This window comes from Melospiza melodia, chromosome 19 (assembly GCF_035770615.1).
Source record: "Melospiza melodia melodia isolate bMelMel2 chromosome 19, bMelMel2.pri, whole genome shotgun sequence".
Classification (NCBI taxonomy): domain Eukaryota; kingdom Metazoa; phylum Chordata; class Aves; order Passeriformes; family Passerellidae; genus Melospiza; species Melospiza melodia.
Genome location: NC_086212.1, coordinates 7,455,292 through 7,479,683, shown reverse-complemented (window position 1 = coordinate 7,479,683; position 24,392 = coordinate 7,455,292). Strand labels below are relative to the sequence as shown.

Sequence of the window (24,392 nt, the reverse complement as noted above, 5' to 3'; positions counted from 1 at the left end):
GAGTGCTGCTCCTTGGGCTGAGGCAAAAGGCATTTCATCCACCCAGGTTTGTGCAGCCCAGGTTTAAAAATTTGCCTGTGAAATGCTGGACTTGAATATCTCAGCATCAGAATGATCCTTCACACTTTGGATATGTGCCTCGGTATCTGGGATTAACAGCACACTTCTGCCTTTAATTGAAATCTAATTAATAAAAGGAGAGTTCTCCCCTTGTCCTTTCCTCCACTCCACAGGTTAGGGGCCCTTAGCACAACTGCTCTTTCAATTTGAAAGTGCATTTTCTGACAGATTGCAGAGATATCAGGAGCAAGCATAGAGCTGGCAGCAAATTGTGTTTCCTGCTGACCATCAGGGAGACACTGGATCTCCCAACCTGACCACCAGGGAGATACCAGATACCCCAGGCTCATTGCTGGAAGGATTTGGAATCTCCCAGTCCAGGACTGGTTAAGCCTTCTCCCTCAGAGGTGACACTGTGCTTGTTTGGGACTGTGGTGGTGTTTGCAGGGGTCCCAGGATGAGGGAAGAGATGAGAATCTTGACTCCATGTTTCAGAAGGCTGATTTATTATTTTATGATGTATATTATAATGAAAGAAAATTATATATTATAACTATACTAAGAGAATAGAAGAAAGGATTTCATCAGAAGGCTAGCAAGGAATAGAATGGAATGATAATAAAATCTTGTGACTGGGCCAAGAGTCTGAGACAGCTGACTGTGATTGGCCATTAATTAAAAAAAAACCACATGAAACCAATTAAAGATGCACCTGTTGCATTCCACAGCAGCAGATAATTCTTGTTTACATTTCGTTTCTGAGGCCTCTCAGCTTTTCAGGAGAAAAATCCTGGCAAAGGGATTTTTCAGAAAATATCATGGCGATATGGGACAGGGAAGGGAAAGACAGCACGAGGAGGTCACTGCCCCATGTTCGGGGGTGCCATTCCTCTGCTCCAGTCCCAGGCAAACGGCAAAGGCTGTTCATCTCACTGGCATCTCTGCTCCCATCCTCCTGAGGATGAGAAATAAAGGATTCCTCACCCTCAGCTCCACTTGCCCTGGGGTGTCACAGACACATTTTCTGAAAAATCCTTTCCTTAGGATTTTTTTCTCTTGAGAAACTGAGAGGAGTGGGGGAAAAAATGTAAACAATGATTATCTGCTGCTGTGGAATGCAACAGGTGCATCTGTGGTTGGTCTCATGTGGTTGTTTCTAATTAATGGCCAATCAAGTCAGCTGGCTCAGACTGTCCGAGTCATAAACCTTTATCATTCTTTCTTTTTCTATTCTTAGCTAGCCTTCTGATGAAACATTTTCTTCTATTCTTTTAGTATAGTTTTAATATAATATATAAAATAAAATAATAAATCAAGCCTTCTGAAACACGGAGTCAACATTCTCATCTCTTCCCTCATCCTGGGACCCCTGTGAACACGGTCACACTGGGGGACAGCAAAGCCTCGGCTGGGGACAAAGGCACCCACACTCCGGGGTCCCACTCAGTGCTGGGCTGCTTTCAGCCTGTGCTCCCCCCCACCCTGGCATCTCTCACCTGCGCTCCCATCCCCGGCCTGGGCTCCTTTCCTCCTCCTCCTCCTCCTCCTCCTCCTCCTCCCGCTCCGGCTCCGGGCGCGCTGGGACCCGGCGGGCTGAGCCAGGGCATGCGGGCGGGGGCGATGCGGGGTCCCGGGCACCGAGGGGGCCCTGGGGGCTGCGGGCTGTCCCGGGGGAGGGCTGGTTCCTGCCGGGGGTCTCGGCGGCTGAGGGGAGAGCTGGAGAGCCCCGGGAGCCTGGCGGGTCCGGACAGTCCCGGCCGGAGGGTCCCGGGGAGCCGCTCCCTGCCCCTGCAGGCTGAGAGTTTGCAGGGGAGGAGGATGCCAGGAGCAGGGCGGCTGCAAGACCTCGGGTGAATCGTGGAAATAAAAAAAATTAAAAAAACAAGGGGAGGGAGGAGCCGGGGTGGGCGGGAATGCGGGGAGGGGGCTCGGGGCAGCCCCGGTCCCCGCTGCCGCCGCAGGGTGCGCGGGGCTCCGCTGATGGATGCGGGCACGATGGAGAACGGCTCGGCCAGCGGCAACCAGAGCCTGGGCAGGATGCCCCGGCAGCCCCTGGAGCTGCAGGTGGTCACCATCCTGCTGGTGCTGCTCATCTGTGGCGTGGGCATCGCGGGCAACGCCATGGTGGTGCTGGTGGTGCTGCGCACCAAGCACATGGTGACCCCCACCAACTGCTACCTGGTGAGCCTGGCCGTGGCCGACCTCATCGTGCTGCTGGCGGCCGGGCTGCCCAACATCTCCGAAGTGGTGGCTTCTTGGGTGTACGGCTACGCCGGCTGCCTCTGCATCACCTACCTGCAGTACCTGGGCATCAACATCTCGGCCTGGTCCATCGCCGCCTTCACGGTGGAGCGGTACATCGCCATCTGCCACGCCATCAAGGCGCAGCTCCTGTGCACCGTGTCCCGCGCCCGCCGCATCATCGCCTCGCTGTGGCTCTTCACCTCCCTCTATTGCCTCATGTGGTTCTTCCTGGTGGACACCACCCAGGTCACCTTCTCGGACGGGGCGCAGGTCATCTGCGGCTACCGGGTCTCCAGAAACCTTTACATGCCCATTTACTTCTTGGATTTTGCCGTCTTCTATGTCATCCCGCTGGGGCTGGCCACTGTCCTGTACGGCCTCATTGCCCGCATCCTGTTCGTGAGCCCCCTGCCCGGCGCCCCGCAGCAGCAGCAGCACTCCTCCCTGGGCTCCGTGCACCTGGGCAGCTCCCTCCGGCTCTCCTGCCGGGGCACCAGGGGCGCCCTGAGCTCCCGCAGGCAGGTAGGGGCTGGGTGTGCCCGGCTCGGGGCTTTGAGGGGCGTTCTGGCAGGGAAAGAGGTGCCACAGTGCTTTGTTTGCCTTGCTGGAGGGAGTGGGGAGGGTTGGTTTGCTGCAAAGGAGCCCCTCAAGCCCTGCTGGGGTCTGGTAGCATGGATGGGCTCCCCCTGCTTTGGTTGGGCTTGGTAGAGCAGGACAGGGCTTCAGCTGGGGAGAGGCAGGAGTGCAGGCACTTCTGCTGGCTAATTAATTATTGATTGCCACCCTGAGGAGGAGAGGGCTGGGTCACCTCTCAGACAGTGTCCTGTGCATGTGAACTCAGATTTAAAGGAGCAAAGAGAAGGGAGAACTGTCTTCCCTTGGAGTCCTGGCTGCAGCCAGCTAGGTGAGTCACCTCGGTGTCACAATGGTGTGCTTGCATTTTGGTGATTCCTGTGTCTCTCAGCTGCTTGCTTCTCCCCATGTCCTTCTCCTTCCACCTCCTTCTGTCCTCACTGCTCTGTTCACATGGACAATCTCAGCATTGTGTCCCATCCCTTTGGACAGGTCAGTATCTAGACAAGGGACAGTCCCATTCGGAATAGGCAGGGCCCATTCAGCTTTCCTTTTAAAGGAAAGGGTTGAATCTGGGAGTTTGGCTTGAGTCCTTGAAATCACTAGCTGTGTTGTGATTTGCAGATAGCCCAAAGTAGACTTCAGCCTGTCCTGTTTCCAGCTCAGTGACTTGTTGCCTGCCTTGCAGAGGAACCTCCATTCCCAGGAGAGATGAATCAGGGTCACAGAGGGGAAGCAAACAGCTCAGAGAACGTGTATTTCTTCATGAACTTCTAAGTCTTTCCAGTCCAGATTTTCCTTCCTCTTTTTCTGAAACGTTTAAAGCAAGTTCTGACTTCTTCTAAAGCATTTGCCTGCTCTCCCAGGCTGCTGCAGGAGCCTCGGGCAGGGTGTTTGGCAGCAAGGGCTCTTGGCTGGTTGATGGATTTCTCCTTCCAGAGCAGCTGCTGGAGGGGCTGGAGGGGCTGTGCTGCTCCCCCTGCAGTGCTGTGTCGTGGAGGGGCACAGTGTGATCCAGCACCATTAGGACAAGTGGCTGCCGAGGCATTCCAGCTCCTGGAAACATCTTGTGCTCTCTTCACTGTTACACCAGGAGTTTACTGGAGATTCTCATTACCTCCCAAAATATCCTAGCATGCAAGACTTCCCCTGAGTGGCCTGACATAACAGTGCTGCTATCATGAAGAATAAAGATGGCACTAAGTTTTTAAACTGTAAAGCAGTTTTCCAGGGTTTCCAGCTGGTGTGTGTGAGTAGCTCTGGAGGTGCCTCTGAACAGAGGACAGGCACTCACATCAGCATTCCTGCTCTGGCCTCTCTTTATAGGGGAACTGGCTCTTCCAGACCCCATGCCCAGAGTTCCCTGGGAAAGGTCCAAAAGGGGCTCTCTCAGAGGTGCACATTTTCTCCTAGATGGCTGAGACAGGTTTTCTCTGGCTGTGCTCCTACACAGTCCCAGAACTGCACTGCTTTTGGGGTATGAAGATGCTGCTGTTCTCTCGCTGGGGCTTCAAAAGCACCTAAATCCTGAGCAGGACAACACAAGGTGTGAGTTTTGCTGTATTTATCACCTCTATGAACACCTCCAAGTCCGTATTTCTCCTCCCGGAGAGGGACCACTAGAGGGAGTGGGATTCCTAAAAAAAGGATGTACAACTCGGAATGATGGAGCAGGAGCAAGGAGGGAGGATACTGGCTGGGGAGAAGCATCTGTGGCTCCCTGGACAGGGGCAGAGGCTGGACAGAGGTTTGTGAGACACCACTTGTACGTTCTCTCATATCTTTCCCAAAAGGCAAAACACTGTGGCAGAAAACAAGCTTCAGTCTTAGCAACAGCCTCAGCACTCACTGTATCACCGTGAGAGCTTATTTTTGGAAGTGTCCTCACATTTCCATTTATCCACATACAGCAAACCCTTCTATTTCAGCCACAGCTTGGTAACAGTTCCTCTCTTCTAGGAGAAGTTTTGTTGTCACAAACAGTGACTCCCAGTTTCTACTCATGGCATAACAGAAAGGCATAGTTTCTTTTGATGAAGTAAAAAAGCACTCCAAAAAAAGCTGAGAGACTCTAAATGTGATCCCAGTGCTTATTTTCATACTAATAACTGGATTATTGCACAACTTCCCTTCTGATGTTTGAAACACCACTGCCTAGATTTGCATGAGGCATCAGTGTTTAGTCATATTTTCTTCTTTGGAATGTGTGTATTTTGTAAGTAATTTGTTTGAGGAAGATTGTCACTTAGCAGATTGTCAAGAAACAGCTGTTGAAATTACTAGGATGACTGGTGTTTCAGAAAAACCCCAATTTCCTAAACAAGTTTATGCTGAGCTGAGGGCAGTTATTGCTCACTTCTGAGTTCTCAGTTTCTTTTTGCGCCCAATATGATTATGTAGTGCTCCCCTAGTGTGCTGAAAATTAAAGTAACCCATGGTAAGCAGCTAACTAGCCCTAAATCAGTACAAGTAATATAACATTCCTAACAGTCTCCTCTGCTTCCGGGGTTGCTCTGTACCAGGAGCCTATTCCCTGGAGCCATATGGGTGGTGTAGGACACCAGGAAACCCTAGGGATGGAGATGAAGTGTATCCCATGGCACCCCTAAAACCAAGGTCCCCGCCTTTAGACAAGTATTTTCCCCATTCATTTACTGTTATGTACAATTTTCAAATTTGCTTTCTAGTACAGACATTCCTATGGTTATCCCAGCCTGTTTCCAGGACGGTGAATACTTTCTCTAAAGAGATTTAGAGGCTCTTCAATGGTAGATGAAAACCTATCATTTCTGGTTTTATTTATGCAAGATGATTCCCTGATTAAAATGGAGAGAAAAAAGCGAAAAATAACCCCATGGCTTGGGTGTTTCTTTTAAATGCTTAGAGAGAGAAACTAGCTGTCTGCAGCAGTGCTCCAGGTGGGAAAGTTTTGCTGGGGGGAAAGTTCTGCTGGAGGCAAAGTTCTGCAGGAGATTTAGCCCCATCTGGCTGTTTCTCTTTTTGATGTCCCCCACCAAGGTGACCAAGATGCTGGCTGTGGTGGTGGCCCTCTTTGCCGTGCTGTGGCTGCCGTACCGCACGCTGGTGGTGGTGAACTCCTTCGTGGACCCTCCGTACCTCAACACCTGGTTCCTCCTCTTCTGCCGCCTGTGCATCTACCTGAACAGCGCCATCAACCCCATCATCTACAACCTCATGTCACAGAAGTTCAGGGCTGCCTTCAGGAAGCTGTACAAGTGCCAGGAGAAGAGTGCAGAGCACCCTGCCCCCTGCACCACCCCGGTGTACTACAGTGCTGTGAAGGATTGTTCTCACGACAGCTCTGAGCACAACCTCACCGAGCAGGAGGATCTGAGCAGGCTCCCTGCACCTGCGAAGAAGAATAAACAAATCCTGTGAGCCTGAAACAATGCAGGCAGTGGGAGCTGTGTGGCTGTGCACACTGTGCTGGGAGAGTGCCAAGAGGAATTGCTTTGGCATTGCGGCAAGCTTCATTCAATATTTCTTCAGGGCATTTAACAAAACATATTGTTATAAGCAATTTAATTTGCTTTTCCTTAGTGCTGATTTATCCTTGTTTGGTGAAGCGTTAGGCACGTCTCAATATTTAGCATCTCTAAAGTATCTGTTGTTAAATATAGCAGTGCCACCCCATTTTGTGTTAGGTGCAAGTGCTGAGCTAGGCCAAAGCACAGAAAGGAATCCCAGGAACAGAAGGGCATTCAAGGAAAAAATACACTTTGTTAGAGTGAGTCTCTCCTACCCAAACTGACCTGCCTGTAACACAGACACCCCATGGAAGCTGCTCCTCTGGAGTCCTTCTGAAGCTAATGGGAACAATCAGGCACTTTCTGATCTCAACGCTCTCCTGTGAGGAATACACATCCATACAGAGGAGATCAATGCCTCCAAGGTATGAGCCCATTGGCTGTAAAGGGACTCTCTGGAGGAGACTCCTGCATTAGGAATAACCAGAGTTGGGTGTCATGAGCCTCCTGTCATGTTTCTGGAAACACTGCAGTGCTGATAGCACAGAAACCAAGGCCCAGACCAGATGGATTTGGACAATGAACAAACTAATAATGAACAAACTAATAATGAGTGATCCCTGATGTATCAGAAATACTTCCAATGCTGTGGTCTGAGTTTCTTTAGGATAACTTCACCTTTCCTATCCAAATTCCTCTGGTTGTTTCAGCTGGAAGCTATACTCTTGTCCTCTAAGCCCCAGTGTGGTGTAGTCATTACCACAGAGCAGTGTTCTCTCTGCCCCAGCTACAGGTGCATTTCAATGGCAGGTGAAGAAATTCTCTTATTTCCTGGGAGGAACTTGTGAAGTCCATTAAGTGTTTTGTGATTAATGACACAAATATTTATTGCTGCTGTCATCTTGTAAGCAAAGTAGATATTCATACCCTGCAGCATCCAGGAGACCAGCCCAAGGACACTTGCCCCAGACTTGCAAGAGACTATCTGGACTATGAGTAAAATCAAAAAGTTTGCAAATGAGCCAAACCCTAGGGCTCTTGCCAAATAAAACAAGTGTCTGCCACCAGTAAACCTCAAGTGACTGTGAAGTACTATAACAGCCAATGCAGCCTTACTAGTCAACACTTTCACCAAACTATAGTGTTAAAAGAGCCTAAAATTTTGCATCCACTCAGAAAAATATGTGCATGGTATTTTCAAGGGCACAAGATGTTAATTAACCATTCTGCATCTACAGGAAATCGCTTCACTGGGTGAGTCAGCACAAGACCTCAAATCCCCTCAGTGTGTTGGAACTGTCCAGGACCAGGGGTTTTTTTGTGTGTAGGGAGATTTTGCATGTATGATTATTATATTGCATGTTATTAAACCATCTATGTTGCCCCTATCTATTTAGATATTTAGATATAGACTATAGATATTAGATTTAAAATGTAGATATTTATTTTGTCCCTTGCTATTTAGATATAGGATGAGGGAAGAGAACATTGTGTTTTTGCAATTATTTTAAACATAATGCATTTGGAATTTAAGGATTAATTTTTGTACTGTTTTGTGTATGTTGTATAATGTGAATTTAGGAACAGAGTTCCTATTTATTGTTGTTAAGAAAGTTTTGCAGAGATTTGTGATTTACTTCTTGAAGAAAATGGAGGAGTTTCTGCTAACGTGAGGATTTGCTTGTAATGATCTTTTTTTTGTAGTGCAGACTATTTTTCCCTCCTTAGGAGAGGTTTTTCCTTAGCAGCTCAGAGGAAGCCATTGATAAAAGCATGTGCAGACAAGCCAGAGCAGCAGGGACCAGGGTAAGGTGGAGCAGGGGAAGGGGATCCCTGGGTGACTGCTGGTGCCCTCCTGGGACCTTGAGCACAGGCAGCATCTTCTCACAGGACATGGGATGGGCTGTCCTGTGTCCTCCAGGCCTGCACCCTGAAGCTGTGAGTGCAGGGAGCTGGATGTGGGAAGAGGATTTTCTGCCAGAGCTTGGAAACCCACCTGCATCCTGACCTAAGGCACTTCTCAGGCATGGGCTGTGCCGTTTGACCGCCTTGGTCTCTGCAAACACAAGAAGCAGCTGAATTCTGAAGTGTCCCCAGCAGGATGTTTTCCACCTCCTCATCACATTTCCTATCTTCACTCTCCCCCCAGATGGAGACACCCTAAAAGCATTGTTTTCTTAATTCAATTTAAGCCTCAGGCCAACAGCTAATTGAAAGTTCTGAAATATTTGTTCAGCATACTTGAGATTCAATTAAAACCTGGTTCTCTTCTCCCTTTTCTGCTCTTAGCTGCCAAGTACTGCATGACCCTTCATTATTTTTTGAGAAGTAATTGGCAGATAAATTCTCCTGGAACCACGAGATCTCCAACAAGTGCAGCAGAGCATTAAACTCTGTAGATGAGGAATGAATTCCTGGTCATTTCCCCTGCATGTATTCTGACACTTTAGGAGGAGTTGAGACACTTTTGGGTGGAAGTGGAGGCAGAAGGTCACCACTCATCTTGCTAAGGAGATGCTGCTTTAGAGATGCATTCTGCTGAGAAATAAATCACTAGCAGAAAGGAATTAAAATAAATAACTCATCACAGTAACTTCCTTTGGATATTCAGGGTCTGAATAAAAACCTTGATTCCTCATAAGAAATCAGAGAGCTCCCTTGAAGCTTCAGCCTGCATTACCTTGTACCTTGCAACATTTCACACTGCTTGTAAAACCTCAAGCTGTATTTTACCCTCAGCATTTATTTGTCTCAACAGCATGAGTGTGGGCTGTGAGTTTATAAACATGCCAGCAAATAAAGAATCTATTGCTCCTAAGTAATTTATTGCATTGAAGTGCAACTCAACATGATCTGACCTGTTACTCTCCTAATTAAAGCTCATTAATTCTAACCCCTGCCCTTTCAGGGGTTGTTAACCTGGTAAAACACCATCTGGTTTCTTCAATTACAAACAAATAAGTCCCTGGCAGGAGAGGAGGGATCTGGCAGTGCTGCAGAGCCCTGGGGTGAGGGGAAGAATTTGTGAGCAGTGCAGAGAGGGGGTGGAGGAGACAGAGGCTTGGGGAAGAGCTGATGGCAGAGTGGTGAGTGAGGTTTCTGTGCTGAAGAGCCATAGGTTGGCTGAAGCCCTTGGCATTTATTCAGTTTAGAAGACACCACATCCAGCACATTTACCTGAATTTGGCTGATGCCAGTGATGGAGGCCACACAGTGATTGCCTGTATGCAGGGCATGGATGGGATCTTAGCAAGGGTTATTTACCCTGGCAAAAGACACAAGTTTAAGTAATTTACCAAAATCTGTAGTTCAAGCTCCTATCAGGTTGTCTTCTTACTTTGCCTCTAGATTTATGTGGTGGGAAACTGGGCAAATACTGGATCAAAGCTGTCCTGTGGGACTGTCTTTAATTTACTAAAATACCCTCAGTTTTAGCAGTTAACCAGCCCTACACATTTCTATCCTGCCAGGGTCTCAATGAAGGCTTCAATGGGAGGGCACTGCCTGTGCCTCAAATCTGGGGTGCTTTCCCAGATTCTGCCTAAGAGAGGGAACATGATGGCAACACCACAGGTCCCTGTGCCATGGGTGATGGGCAGAAGTAAGAAGGACAATTTGTGCTTTATAATTGATGAATTTTCTTTAATAACCACCCTATGAATTGGGCTCTGAGTGTACTGTTTCTATAGAGACAGGGGATGCTGTGAGTGCACCAGTGGCTGCTCTGCCAATAGGGAATTAATGCCTGAAAACACTGTGAATTAATGCCTGAAAAGCTGTGAGCCTATAAAAACTTGACCCTCTCAAGGAGAAGGCCCTGGGGTGGTCCTGGCACTAACATGGGTTTGAGGTCCTCAGCAAGGGCCCACTGGGCTCCCAAGTTGGCTGATCTTTTTTTTGCAGGCACAGCGTGGGTGGTTGCTCAGAGGAAATAAATTTAAAGCAATTTTTTCCAGCTGTGAGGTACCAGCATTTCCAACAGAAGAGGAGAGGAGAGGGTTCCACAGGCCCATTGTTGCCAGCCCCAGCTGGGCACGGAATGCCCTTGCTGGTGGTGCCTGGTGCTGGTTCCCTGATCCATTAGGGCTCCTAGGATGTGTTAGTGCTCCTGGGGCTCAGGCTAGCTTCCTTCAGGAAGGGTCCTGAAGCAAAGGCAGTGGTGTGGAGCCAGACCCAGTCCTGGCTCCTGGGCCAGAGAGTACCACAGGAACTCTTCTGCACATTCCAGCACCTTCTCAGTGTCACCTTCACCCCAGTTCTGACCCTCCCCTTATTCAAAGATGAAGACCTAAAGAGAGGGTGGGTCCTGAGAGCCCCCATGGCTCACCAGGATGGTGGAGCACAGCGTGGCTGTCCCCAGGATGCCTGGGCAGGTCACTGTCAGAGGACACTGAGGCTCAGATTGCACCTTCCCTCCCACAGTGGAGGGTAAGGCTCCTGCCCTTCGACACAGGATCAGGCCAGTGCCTTTAGCCTGGTTCTCACATATCAGACACCTCCCTGCCTGCCCTTGGGGACACTTGGCTGGGCTCTGTGGGGACATTATCCCTGAAACCAGCAGCTATTGAGGCAGAGAGCCCAGCACTGTCCCCCCTACCCTGGGGAAGCTACAGACATTTTGTTTTACCTTTATTAATACTTTTAAAGCAATGTGTCATTGCTTTAGCAGCAGACCCACCTCCCTCCCTACTCCCTCTGTAACACATGAGCCAAGGACCTGCTCCATTCATCAGCCTGAGATTTATGAGGTGCACAAGGCTCCAGTTACCCTGCTGCCCCTGACTGATGAATGAGATGTAGCTGGTTCCTTCCATACCATAAAGAAGGAAGAGCAGAGGAGAATAAAGCCATTATTTCATCAAACTCAGCTCCTTCAGTCTCTACCAGGGCATGAAATCATCTGTCATGAGACCCCTCACACCCACAGAAGCAGCACTCCAGCTGAGCCTGTGTCCCCCCAGCCTCTCTGCACAGTCTGGCTTTGCTCATGTGAGACGCTCCAGAAATAGAAAAAGGATTGGAGGTTTTGGCTACTCTGGATTCCTCAGGGCCCTGCTGCCCAGGCTGGTGCTGGGCTCTGCTCATCCATCCTCCCCCATAAATCACCCAGCTGCCATTTCCCTCTGCCTCGTGCCTGGCTTTCCTCACCCAGGCTGTCTCCAGAGGCTGAGTGAGAGGCTGGGGCACAGTGGAGAATCACCCCTCCCCAAAGCCAGGGGGAGCAGCCAGTGTTGCACAGCTCAGCATGAGCCTGGCAGCAGCCCTGGGGTTGGGAGGCAGCAAAAAGACCTGGCAGCAGCCATGTGCATGGCCTGGGCAGGCTCTGGGACAGTGAGCTGCCTTCCCTCCTGGCCCTGTGCAAGCCCTGCCCAAGGCCAGCACCATGGGAGCACATGGAGTGTGCTCAGAGAGTTGCAGGGTCCTTAAAGGCTGCCTAAAAGCATTTAGTGGAAACAACTCTCTTTGCTAAGTACCCCCATCAATTAAAAAATGCCAATTTTTGAAATGGATAATTAAGAAAAAGCTAAAAAGTATCCATATGCCACCAGTGAAATTCTGCATTACTCTCTGCTTTAAAACTAGAGTGAATGTGCCACCATGGAAAGAAACTTGGAGATTCCCCTGCAAAAATCCACATGGATAGAGTGAGCAGATAACTGTTTATTATTGCACATAATCCAGCAGAACAACCGACAGAAAACTCTGGACAGTAGTACACAGATTGTAGTAAACAGCTAGCAAAATCTGTGATGAAGGTATTTTTGTGTGAAGAGTGAAAGGTATCTGCATCTTTGTAAGACCTGAAAAGTATAACACAAAATCCTAGTCAGTTTTGAAAGCATGCAGTTTGAGGTAAATCTGGTATTTTGCATCTAAGAAAATGAAATCCCTAAGGGGCTCTCTCTCTATGTGTTTATATCCATATCTCAGTGCAATATGGATATAGTTATACGTCACATAAAAGCAAATCTACCTACTTTTCTCAGAAGGAGGAAAGCACATTACTGAGTGCATATCACATGCATAAAAAATAGGAGGGGGGAAGGAATTATCTTAGCACTGTTGAAAAAGATTCATTTTTGTGCTTAGTGATAAATAAAAAGCCCCTCAGGTCTCTCAATGGAAATTGTCTTGGTGGTGAATAAAAGCAGTTGGGATATTGAAACTGCAGAGTTGGCAAGTGAATGCCAGCAAATGGAGACAAAACATTAAAGGCAGCAGAGCCTGGGGTTTGCAATACATTTATATTTAAGGAAAGAAAAAAAAAGAAAATAAGCAAACTGCTACTAAACTATGCTCTGTGGAAGTGTAGATGATGCTGCACAGCTTTCTCAGGACTGGTACAGCCACATGGCTTTAGGAAAGGATCACATTCACTTCTCCCACACTTAATACCACATATTTGCTACTGTGGCAATGTTCCTGAGCTCAATAAGGTTAAAAAATAGACTTGGTTCACAAAGAAAAGTACTGAATTATTCTCACTCTCTTATGCCATAACTAGAGTAGATAAATTAGGTAGGTTTTGCCCCATGTCTCCAGTGAGTGTAAACCCCTGTGTGTCTGCCACTCTGTCTCTGAAATCCTTTCAGATTGACCTTTGAAGCAGACTGGGCATCTGTTTTTTCCCTTAACTATCATTTCCCCATTCTTTCCAGTCCAACAAAGTTTTCCCACCCAGTCCTGTGCTGTGGGACTTCAGGATACACAGAGGTGCACAACCAACTATAAATAACATCTCTGATTATCTTAAAAAGGGATAGAAAATACACATTGCTCTTAAAAGAAGGAAGAAACATGTCCAAGCACTCAGCCTCACACTAAACTGTAACTTCATCTGTGCCGACTTTCTAAGCTCGCACTGCTAAGGATCAGAGCAGATCATGGTGGAAAAATCTCCTTCCAAAGGTCACTCCCTGTCACAGCTTTGGGAAAATGGGTGCAAATTGCCCAGGCCTCTCAGCCTTGCACACACCAGCAACAGCTACACTGCCCCACTGTTCTCTGCCACTGCTGACAGCCTGGCTGCTGCATATTTCTGAGCCCAACTGCCAAATTACACTTCAGTCACTCACATCTCTGCACCTTTATTCTTTCAGGAATAAGGTAACCTCTCCCATGATAGCCACCCTGCATCCTCTGCTGGAAAATCTGTGTGTTGGGTGCAATGAGAGGCCAGGACCCCTCCCCACAGCCTGGCACACCAAGGGGAGGAACCTGCAGGTGTACAGAGGCATTTTCAGCAAGACCCTCCTTTTCACTGTAACTCACAACATTTTCATAGAAAAAAGGGGTAAAGGGACAAATTCAGCACACCTACTGCCTTTCCCATTACAGTGGGAAGCAACCCACTGCAAGCTGCTTCTGTGCAGAGCATTGTTGGTGGCAGGAGAGCGCTTGGATGGTGCCTGGTCCCAAAAGAGACCCCATCTCCACCCAGAGCACCCCCACAGGCACCAACAGCCTGGATCCACCAGTCCCTCACACCCCACCCCGCGGCCCCATCCATGGGCAGGACTCGGGTCACACTTCAACAAGCCCAATTTCAACTTGCTCCCCCTCTCAGTCCTCCATACATGGAAAATGATGCCAGGTGACAGGGGAAAGGAAAGACTTTTTGTTCATCCCTCTGGATGACTTCCAAGCACGGAGAGCAGCGCCGTCCACCCCGAGCCACGGCGCAGCTCTCATGAGTCATTCTGCTTGCTGGATTGCTTCATCTCCATGCCATGGATGACAATCTCTGGAAAATCTCTGACACTGAGTCAACCAAGGGAGTTACAAAACACACCAGTGTGCACGTATGAGACCTTCTCACTCATTTTCCTACAGCTACAGATAAATCCCTCATCCCTGGCATGGCAGGACAGTTGATGGCTTTGGTGAGAATAATTTAAGGCAACTGCTATTTTATACAAAGAAGAGGAGACCACAGTGCAGAAACCCTGGCTTTTCCTTGGTAGATTGCAGAGGCCAGCCACAGCCTGGGAGCAGGAAACTGAATTGATCTTCAGACACTCTCATTTAAGGTTGATGTTTGCAGTGCAACCTTGGGATCTCAAGTCCTCCTCTTAGGTGTTTCCAGGTGGCTGAGCTTTAATCCCCGCCAAGGTCTGAGGTCTCCACCAGCAGCGACGCCTGTCCCAGACACAGATAAATGGGAAAGTCAAGGGACAGCAAAACACATGACCAACACTTTACCACAGCTGCCTGCAAAGCTTCCACCTGGGCAGGCTGAGTGAGACTAAAAACATGACAGAAAGCAGTGCCCAGCAGAGCAGTTTTGTCCCCAGGGAGGTCCTGGGAAAGCAGCCCAATATTCTCACAGGGACTTAGAAGTGTCTCTTGTGTTCACATGAGGCTCAAGGGCCAGGTTCAGCTTTGAAGGCAGATTTTGTTTGAAATATTTGAGCCCAAGACAAGTCCTGTGCAAGCTCAGGACACCTTCCTGTCTGTGGGAGTACCACGGGCACGAGAAACCTCACAAGGTTTTATTGCCACCAAATCCAACTGTAAACCCTTATCCCAATTCAAGTGGAAGACCTGAGCAAGCTCCAGTCTCACATACATCTTGATTCATCTTTATCTTTAGTAAAACAATTAATTAACTGCTGCAGAACTAGTAGTGGTGCGATTAGAGCTGTAGTTTTCACAGTTTCACATTTTTTTATGTGTTCTTGCATCTTGCTGGTCTGAGTGCCAAGAAATAATGTAATGCACAAGTTACCTGGGAGCAGCCATGTTGAAATAGCAAATTGAAAGTGTTTCTTGAAGCATTTGCAGCAAACAAATTTCAAATTTAACATCACACACTCTTGCAATGGAATTCTCACTCCATGAAACATGCCCATGGTACTGGGAAGGCAAACCTATATGGTGGGACTGTATTCCACCCACACAGTTCTTAATTTTGAGAAAATGTATAAAATTATGAAATAATTTCATGCAATAATTTTTTGACATTTCCGAAAAGTGAGTCAACCTTAAAACATCCAGTGACATCTACAAATTGAGTGTAAAATCTCTTTCTGCTTCTTACCTTGTTCAAGAGGCTCATCATGTCAAAAAATGTACAAATAGGATGGCCAGACCAATGTTCAGTAAGATGACCATGCAGATCACGATTGTGTTAGGTCCCTGAAAGAAAAACCCAAACCAGAGCATTACACAGCACAGCTCCAGACAGACATAGCTTGGTTCTGCTGCTCAAAAATACCACAATCACCCCCTCCCAATGCACTGAAATCTGGCATTTAATAACCAGCCTGAATTTCAAACTAGTGGAATGTTTATCCTCTCCTATTCCTACTTCTTCCCTGCAAATTCATTTGAAGGATGTTAAATCAGGCTTCTTTTGCAGCTAAATTAGATTAAAGGAGACCCTGACCACAGGAACATGAACTCCTGGTCCAATGTCAGGCTGCTCCTCCCAACTCCCTTCTGCATCCATATTGCCTGTGTTTGTAAACTTGTCATTTTTAATATCATAGAATCATAAAATGCTTTGGTTTGGAAGGGGACCTTGAAGATCATCTATTTCCAAACCCCAACAAATGAAACCATGTGAGATTGCTGTAATTTCAGACCAAAGTATTTCCAAGCTGTGCTTTTCTAAAGTCACATCGGAATCATTCACGTCCAAAGGACTTCAAGATGGGACTCAGAGGGCTAATAAAATGTCTGGGATTCCAGCTGTATTTGCTAAGAGCAAAATTAAGTTTCAGTGACTATATTTTAAACCTGGGAAATTGGCTGGTGATTCAACACCACAGTTCAACTCATGAGGTGCCCCTACAGCAAAAAAAAGTAATGGGTAAAAGAGAAACACACTTGAGCTCTTCCTGGTTTTTTTCCCCTAAACTTTCACATCCAAGTTGGTTGGTAATGGGGAGGGAAAAGAAGGTGAGAAAAGTGGATAAAATTAATTGGAAGATGCCTGCTTTTGTACAAGTTTTGAAATACAGCTTCTCTGAAAGGTAAAGAGAGGAGGTCAAAACAGGAAGGTTATGAATGTCAGGGCAAGCATCCAGGCAGGGCAGGCTGGGAAGGCGGCAGGAGATGGGGATGCCAACACTTCTCTAGTGGGCTTTAGGATCCTAAAAAGAGCCTCCATCACTGCAGCCCCAAGCCCTGAAGTGCCATGGGCTGGCTCATGCCTGTGCTTGGGTGCTCTGGTGTTTCCCCATTCAAAGTCAGCTCCAACAGGCCTTGCTGGGTGCTGGGGAGGACGAGGCAGGCCCGCGGGGTCTGCATCTCTCTGGGTCCTGCCAGACCTCATGGGGAACAGTAAAGGAAAGGCAAAATGGCTCCCAGGAGGCTCCCAGGGATGCCCCACATCACCTCTTCACACTCCTCCGCCTTCTGTGCTGCCACCACTGCCGCCGCCTGGGCCGGGCCGCGCTTGGCCCCTGCCTTGGGCTCGGTCCGGCCCGGTGCCCTGGCCTCAGTCTTCCTGTCGGCCGCGGGCTCGGCCCGGCCCAGGGCCCTGCGCTCAGGGCTGGGGCGCTGCTGCTGCTGCGGCTCCTTGGCCCGAGGCGGCTCCGGCTTGGCCTCTGCCGCCGCCGATGGCTTCTCCTCGCGGCCCTGTGGCGGGCCAGGGGTCCCCCCCCGGCGCTGGGGCTCCCCTCGGGGCTCCGGGGAGGGCGGCTCATTCTCGGGGAACTGCTCTTCCTCATAGTCCGTGGCGGGGGTCACCGGTGACGTCCGCACGGCGTAGCTGTGGTAGCCCTTGAAGTGCTCGACGTCGGGCTCGCGCGCCATGCGCTGCAGCGGCCCGATCTCCATCTGCTCGGCAGCACGGCCGCGGCCCCGCGAGGCCGGCCGGCCCTCGCCCTCAGAGGGTGCTGGGCTGCCGTCGCCCGCCCTCCCGCCCGCCTCGGCCCAGCTGCCCGGCCGCAGGGCCCCGTCCTGCCGGGGAGCCGCCTTGGCCCGCTTGGCCTCGGGAGGGGTGGCGGCAGGGCTGGGCGCCGGGCTGGCGCGGGGCTGCGGCTCCTCCTGCTCGTGGAGCTGGGGGCTCTCGGGCGGCGTGGGGGGCGGCGGGGCGGCCTCGGGCCGTGGCGCCTCCTCCTCCATGTTGACCGCGTGCTCGGCGTTCTCGATGATCTCCTGCAGCAGCTTCCGCTTCTGGTACTCGGGGCCTGTGGAGAGAATGTGTGAGGAGTCACTATGGAACAAAGGACAGCGGCATACCCCAGTGCCATGGCACCATCATGGCTTTGGCAGCCGTGCCCCCAGCAGCAATGGGTTTGGGATCCATGGTGCAAGGGCCCAGGCCGGAGTCTGGGAGAGGAGGAACTCCCAAACCAGACCCTGCTGCCAGGAGGAACTTCCTCTTGGAACTTCCTCTAGGAATTTCATTTAGGAACTCCTGAAGGCTCCAAGCCTTATTGTGGGCTCCTTATCGTGGACTCCTCCAAGCCTTATTCCCAACCTTTCAGTTGGGAAGAGCTGAAGGAGCAGGCAGAAGCTGCAGATAAGGTTAAATAATGAAACAATGAAAATCTGTGCCCCAGCTTCATATGGTCACACAGATGGGTCATGCTGGGGCTAAGGAGGATACAGCATCCAATGAACATAGTTTATTTTTTTATTTAATGGTTAGGAAACTCTTCAATGTGGTTTCCACAGTGTCAAATAGCCTGGTAACTTCACATGATATACAGGATGACCAGTGTCATCAGGACAGGAAGGGTCCCCAAATTATCTATGTGCCATCCATCATGATGGGAAAAGTATGTTTTTTATATATGGAACAGGGTTCGAAGTTATACAGCCCTCTTGTCTGCCCTGAGCTCCACAACAGCAGCAAAATTACCTGGCACCATCACGAAAGGTGACTCAGGGCTTCAGATTTCATTTTGGCCTCATCTCACACACTGACTTGTGACTTCCTAGAACATTGCCTCATTTCATTTTTTCACCTATCATTAAATCTTTACTTCTTATTAACTGTATTACAAATTGCAGCCCAGCCTGGGCCAGGGGAGTTCAGACAGGGCCTGACACTGAAGATATCCACCAAAATGCATCACTAAAGAACTGGGAATATTATGTGGAATAACAACCCTCCACAGTGCTCCACATGCTGAGATGTGCTGGGAGAAGGGTCCCCACACATCACCCTGACGCTCATAGCAAGTGAGGACAAGAAGAGCATCGTGCTCCTCCTGTGCAGTGTGAGATTGCAGAGCAGTTTCTTTGAAAGCAAAGCCCCTGCTCTGGCCTCATTCTGCTGAACTGCAGTGATGCTGATGGGGGCTTGCTCTGTGCTCCTAAATGACACTGTAGATCCTGGAGCCATACTGCCTCTGGCTGCCTTAAGGTCTCTCCCCTCATCTCCTCCATCTCAAGGACTGATGCAGACCCGAGTCTGGTTGGGAAATTTGGCTCAGTGCTCCTTTTACTCTCATAAGTCAGTGGTATGATTTGCATATGATATGACTGCTACCTCCTGTCCATTCAGGCAATGCCTCCACTTGGAGGGGCAGTGGGGAAAAGGAGGGCACTGATTTCAGCTGCTCTGCTCTGCCTGCACACTCCTGTCAATCAGCAGATGACCCATTCAGGGCCATTTATTTCTGGCTGCAACTGAGTTATTTGGAAGCCATTTCAACAGTTGTTCAGACTCCTCAAAATAGGCTGCCTGCAGCTCCAGGCTCCTTGCTCTCTCCTGCTGCTTTCTTCTCCTCCTGAATAATTTACAACACAAAAACCCCCAACTGCCTGGAGGGCACACCCTCAGCTCCCCACCTTCATCTTCCAGCACATTTTAGCAAGGTTATGGCTTACATACTTCTCTAAGTTACCAGGGATGATACCCTGAAATTCAGGGCTCAACAGTTGTTAGGGATATGGGGCTTGCTGAGCAGGATTGCCTGTGCCAGACACAGCCCAGTCAATCTGCCAGGACAGCAGGGAGAAACACAGCTACCAAACACAGCTGGGCCCTCCTGGCTGTGTAAGCAGCAGTTCTCAGTCCTAGCAAAACCCAAGGCTGGACTACTGTCTGTTTGTTCCTGGATGGTGCAACTGTGTGAGAAGAGATATATCCTTGTGCACTTTGGGAATTTAGAGGTTTAATAGAATCATGGAAGAATAAAATACATCAGGAGCTTGAGAGAGGCCAGGACCCAAGTGAGGCCCTACATAACAGCAGCAAGTGGATCCAGCACCTGAGGAGCCAGGAGTGGAGGTCAGGCTGCCCCAAGTGTTTTACAGGGACTGTTTCAATTGTCTCATTCAATTGCCACGGGTGGAAAAAAATAGATGTCCAAAACCTCCCCATAGGGATTCCAGTTTCCTTTGTTTCTGTTCTATAAATACCCCAGTGTGCAAAGGGTGAATGTAGAGCTGTGAGTGGCAGCTGGGGGGCTTATGTGAGGATCAAGCAACATTTAACCATTGTTAAAGGAAGTGCCATGGGCTGGCTCATGCCCATGCCCGGGTGATCTGGTGTTTCCCCACTCAAAGCCAGCTCCAACAGGCCTTGCTGGGTGCTGGGGAGGAAGAGGCAGCCCTCCAGCACGGCATTTCCCCAGCTCATAGATGCAGGACAAGGCAAGAGAATGGGGAATTTAGGAAAATCTGTCAGCATGACTCTCCCCACCAGGCACCAGCTCTGAGCTGTTCCCATTTCCCACTGTGTGCCCTGTGCTGGGAGTGGTACAGGAGATGCAGAGACACCGAAATCAGAGCAGGGGCAGGTGTCAGGTTTTGCTGAGCACAAGTCAACCTTTGGCTTCTACCCCCAGTTTTACCACTGTGATAGTCCCTTGTCATCTTGCCTCAGTAACCATGGGACACTCACTCCAGGCAATAAATACAGAAAATAAGAAAGACAGGATGAAAATATAGGCACTTGGAATTTTATTTTTTGCTCTTTTATTACCTTCCCTCTCTGTAAAGGAAAGTTTCCCAGGAAGAATATATCTCTCCCTAACTCAGTCCAGGGAAAAGTAATGGCATTCACAATGCTGATTCTAATATGACACTTCTCATCTACCAATCCTCAGTGCTTGGTCCCACAGAAGGAATCTCCCAAGTGTTTACCAGCCAAATAATTAGCAGTGATACTAGCAAATTAATAGAGAAACAGGAAAATAGTATTTCGTACTAGCTGCTTTCTTATAGGATATTATGGCCCCTAATTAGCAGAGTCTGATTGTTTTGAGGCCCCACAGGATGTGGGTTTGTGAGTTAATGTGCAACACTGTTCCAAGAAAAAGCCACAGCGGATGTATCTACAGGAGAGCTGCAGATAGCCCCGAGCTTGCTGCCTGTCCTGCCTGCTGTTCTGAGGGCTTCAGTGTATGGAAAAACATGAGGAGCTGAGAAACTGTGGGGTTTTCCTCCAGGCTATGGAACCACAGTGAGTAAAACAGTGGTGTCAGGAGGACAGCAAATCACCCAGGACAAGGGGCTGGCTGTAGAGCACAAGAGGATTTAGGATAGACAGGAGAGCATTTTGTGGAGTTATTAAGTGGGTGAAGCACTTGAACACATTCTCCGTGGAAACTGGAAGACCCCTCTTGGAAGATGCCTCTGATCCTACCTGGCTGGTAGAAGTCTGGGGAGAGCTCCCTGGCCATCATTCTGGCTATGCCTGATTCGTTGTTGGCTGCCTGAGCTGCCTGCTCAGAGCCTTCAGCCTTGGCCTTGGCATGAGCCGTCCTGCAGAGAGAAGAGGGGAGAACAGTGAGCACCCTCTGAGCCAAGGTCATCCCACCACACAGCAAACCCTGGCTGCCACCACAACTGCATCAGCACTCAAAATTTGCCCACATGACCCAAAACCCTGCACTCAGGGAGAGAAGAGCAGATTTTCAGCATGGAAGGGGCCCAGCTGCTCAAGGGTAAGCTGGAAAGGCTGCACACAGGGAACAGGGCAGGTGTATTTGTAAATGTGAGCATGTTCACACATTGCAGTGAGGCAGCAGGGGCGGCAGAATGGGCTCAATGCTGTGCTGCTCAGAGGAATGAGCAAGGCATCACACAGGCATGGTTGGTGGCTGAACTCCTCTGTGTGTCACCAGCCCTGAGCTGCTGCACCTCACCAGAGGCAGTGTGCCCCTGCTCAGCACACCAGATGGGTTTTCCCAGAAATTTCTCTCTTGTAGCTCTCCAGCAAACAACATGGCTTGTCCAGGGGCTCCTTTACTCACTGCAGCCTGACAGGCTGGTCTCACCAGAGCTGTTGTCTCCCTCTCAGCTTGGCTCTCTGAGTCCTTTCCACTCCTTCCCAGCACATCTCCTTGCTCCTCAGGGCTGCAGGCTATGGGAGTTATTCTACTGGCCGGCTGTCATATTCCTCACATGCCTCATGCTCGGGGCCCTGTGATCTTCCTGCTAAAAGCAGGGATGGCTTTACAGCCCAGCTGCTCACAGGCTGGGAAGGAGCTGACTTCAAACAGCAACCTTGCACCTTAAAAATCAGGGCGGGTGAAGAACAGTATATTCAGCTGCTTTGTTGCACTGAGGTCGTACTGAGAGCTGCCTTCCCTGTGCTCTCACTGTCAGATTTTCTGAGGCTCCCCATATTCCCCATTTCATGTACAAATCCACGTATTTTTGTGTGATAAGTAGTTAGCATTCCTCAAACTCCAATTCACCGTAAATTACAACCTTTAATGTGGTCTGATGAGCCCTTTTCAGATGCACGTTGGTATCTGGTCATGTTTTAGGACAAAAAAGGAGGAAAGATGCAGTTCTCATTCCTGCAGTGAAAACACTCCAGAGGAATTTTTGGGCTGTTAGTCATGAAATGAGGATTGATTCCTTCCCATTAAACTGAGATGCAGTAAGTGGACAAGACAAGCTGAAGTTTGAATACTCAACAGGTGAAATGAAAAGATGATAACAATGCTGTTCTGAGACCCTGGCAAGGGAGAAGATACACACATACGCCATTCTGAGTAGCTGCAGGGAAAGAACTGAAAGTAGGGCATCAATCCCAACTGATACAGGCAACAGTGTGACTTGACAAGGGGCCAAAAACACTTCTCAGGGCCCTGGGATAGAGAAGAGGGTGCAGAGCTGCTGTGGCTCAGCCTGTCCCTCCCTGGGATGACATCCCACTCTGCTGGAGCCATGATTCACCTCCCTGCCCACACTCACATGTTATCTCCCTGCTTTCTCTGCAGGGTGAGCTGCCTGGGATTGCAGTCATTCTTGGTCTTTTTATCCAAAATTATTACAGCTCCTGAAAAACCCAGAGACACGATGAGGCGGAAAACAGCATTTTTAGGCTGCTGCTTGCAAGCAGGGGGTCTGAGCCAGTTCTGAACAGAGAAAGCACCTCCTTTTTTGGTAGCAATATAATCAGCATGATTAATTCCACTATAATCTGGCAGGGAGCAAGGGGAATGTGTGTGTGCTCTCCATGCCTGGGGGATCAGAGTGGGCTGGGTGTGCTGAGCCTGGGGCACACAGCCTGCCTGGCGCCAGCCCCAGGCCAGAGGCTTTCCAAGGCAGGATCCAGCTCTTCATCCTGGCAGGACATGCTCCAGGCCCTGCCTTTGTCCTGCTGCTCCTGAGGATAGGATTCACCATCAAGAGATAAAATTCTCCCTTTCAGTTGCTCTCTGAGCCAGGCAGATGCTATCCTGACCGATTCCCAGGCAGACAACCACCCAGCTGGCCCCAGCTGGGGGAGCAGCAGGCAGCTCCCAGCAAGTGCTTTCCTCAAAGGAGTCCCAAAGAAGTAATCTGGAAGTGCACTAGATGGGGGTCTGCTCTCACTAGTAAGGACAGAGCTGGACATGTCACCAAGAGGGTGCAGATGGCTCCTGCATGCTCAGCTCTCTCTCAGCACCTGGGGACAACACAAGAGAACAGGGCTCTCTTGTGGAGGGCTGTGAGCAGCACTGCATCCCTTGGTGCCTGGAGATGCTGCAGGCTGAGGCAGCTCCCAATTCCTGCAGGAGAGATGGCAAGACCAAGAAGATCCAGCCTGGGTTGCAGAGGCTGCACTGAGGATGCTGTGGGAGGTGGGGAGCTGAGCCATTGCTGTGAGACACCACAGCCCCAAGGGTAGCAGAGCTCTGCAAGGAGGGCTGTGAGGGCAGGGACACTCTGGGGCAGCTCCTGGGCTGCTCACACAGAGTGGTGACAAGAAGCTGAGAAGCACAGCTTTGGCATCCTGCACTGCCCCACGGCAGCTCTCACTCCATGGGACACAGCTGACCTCTGCTGCTGTCCCTCTGCTTGCAAAGTCATCCAGAGGTGTTTGATTTGGGGGGACTATTGTCAACACAGCTGCCCTTTCAAATCTGGCACCTCCAGCAGATCACACATCACCCCTGTCAGCATCCCAAGAGAGCACTGCTCTGCCAGCCAGCCTGGCCCCTGCAGGGATGCTGATGCCCCGTGCTGGGTCCCTCTGTTGCTGACATCATTTATCTGGCAGTAGCCAGGTGAGGAATATTTGGCTTTCAGAGACATGGCGTGGTGTCTGAAGTTCATTTTCCCTGGCTGAGCCGCACATGCCCAGGGCACTAAGGGATGCAGTGCTGTTTGCAGCCCTCCAAAAAAACCTACACTGAGGGTTTAGTGGCACTGTGACAAAGCCCAGCCTAGAGGAAAGGGTCCAGCCATAACAATAACTTCTAGCTGGCCTCGAGTATCCCTGAATTTATGATTTATCTGTGTGGCTGGCAGAGCCTTGGAGCTCAGCACAGAGGAAAACTTGGCCCTGGCAGCAAAGCAGGAGACAAATGCCAGCCACCCTGGGAGAGCCCAGTGCATGCAGCACAACAGCCTGTCCCATCCCACAGCCTGGGGTCTGCCAGGAGCAGGAGCTAAGGAAAGAAAAAGCCCAGGGTGGTTTGAGGGTGTCAGGAAGGTGATTTCAAACCCCTGAAGTGAAACGTACAAGAAGAAAAATCTCTTCCAAGGTTACAATCTTCTCAAAAAGCAAAATGAGCTTTCACAAAAAGGAAATACCAGCCTTGATAAATTTGATGCTATTCAGACACACTTAATCAGGGCCACACTTTTTTATTTACTGCTGTTGTGTTGTTAGCTCCCAGT

At 49.6% G+C, this 24,392-nt stretch overlaps 2 protein-coding genes across 2 annotated transcripts in view; one reads left to right on the top strand and one right to left on the bottom strand.

The window, feature by feature from the left end:
• The first annotated feature begins 2,040 nt into the window (after positions 1-2,040).
• On the top strand, positions 2,041-9,187 carry LOC134426905 (thyrotropin-releasing hormone receptor-like). Its single transcript, XM_063172266.1, has 2 exons — positions 2,041-2,826; positions 5,896-9,187. The coding sequence occupies exons 1-2, from the start codon at positions 2,041-2,043 to the stop codon at positions 6,274-6,276; spliced, it is 1,167 nt and encodes a 388-aa protein (XP_063028336.1). The 3' UTR covers positions 6,277-9,187.
• A 2,819-nt stretch (positions 9,188-12,006) lies between these two features.
• JPH2 (junctophilin 2) overlaps positions 12,007-24,392 on the bottom strand; it is a 31,708-nt gene continuing 19,322 nt past the window's right edge. Inside the window, exons 3-6 of the mRNA XM_063172263.1 lie at positions 20,917-21,035; positions 16,707-17,503; positions 15,406-15,503; positions 12,007-14,504 (exon numbers count right to left, since the gene is read on the bottom strand). Coding sequence (XP_063028333.1) covers positions 15,423-15,503; positions 16,707-17,503; positions 20,917-21,035 — 997 coding nt within the window. The 3' untranslated portion in view covers positions 12,007-14,504; positions 15,406-15,422. The remainder of the gene's footprint in view (positions 14,505-15,405; positions 15,504-16,706; positions 17,504-20,916; positions 21,036-24,392) is intronic.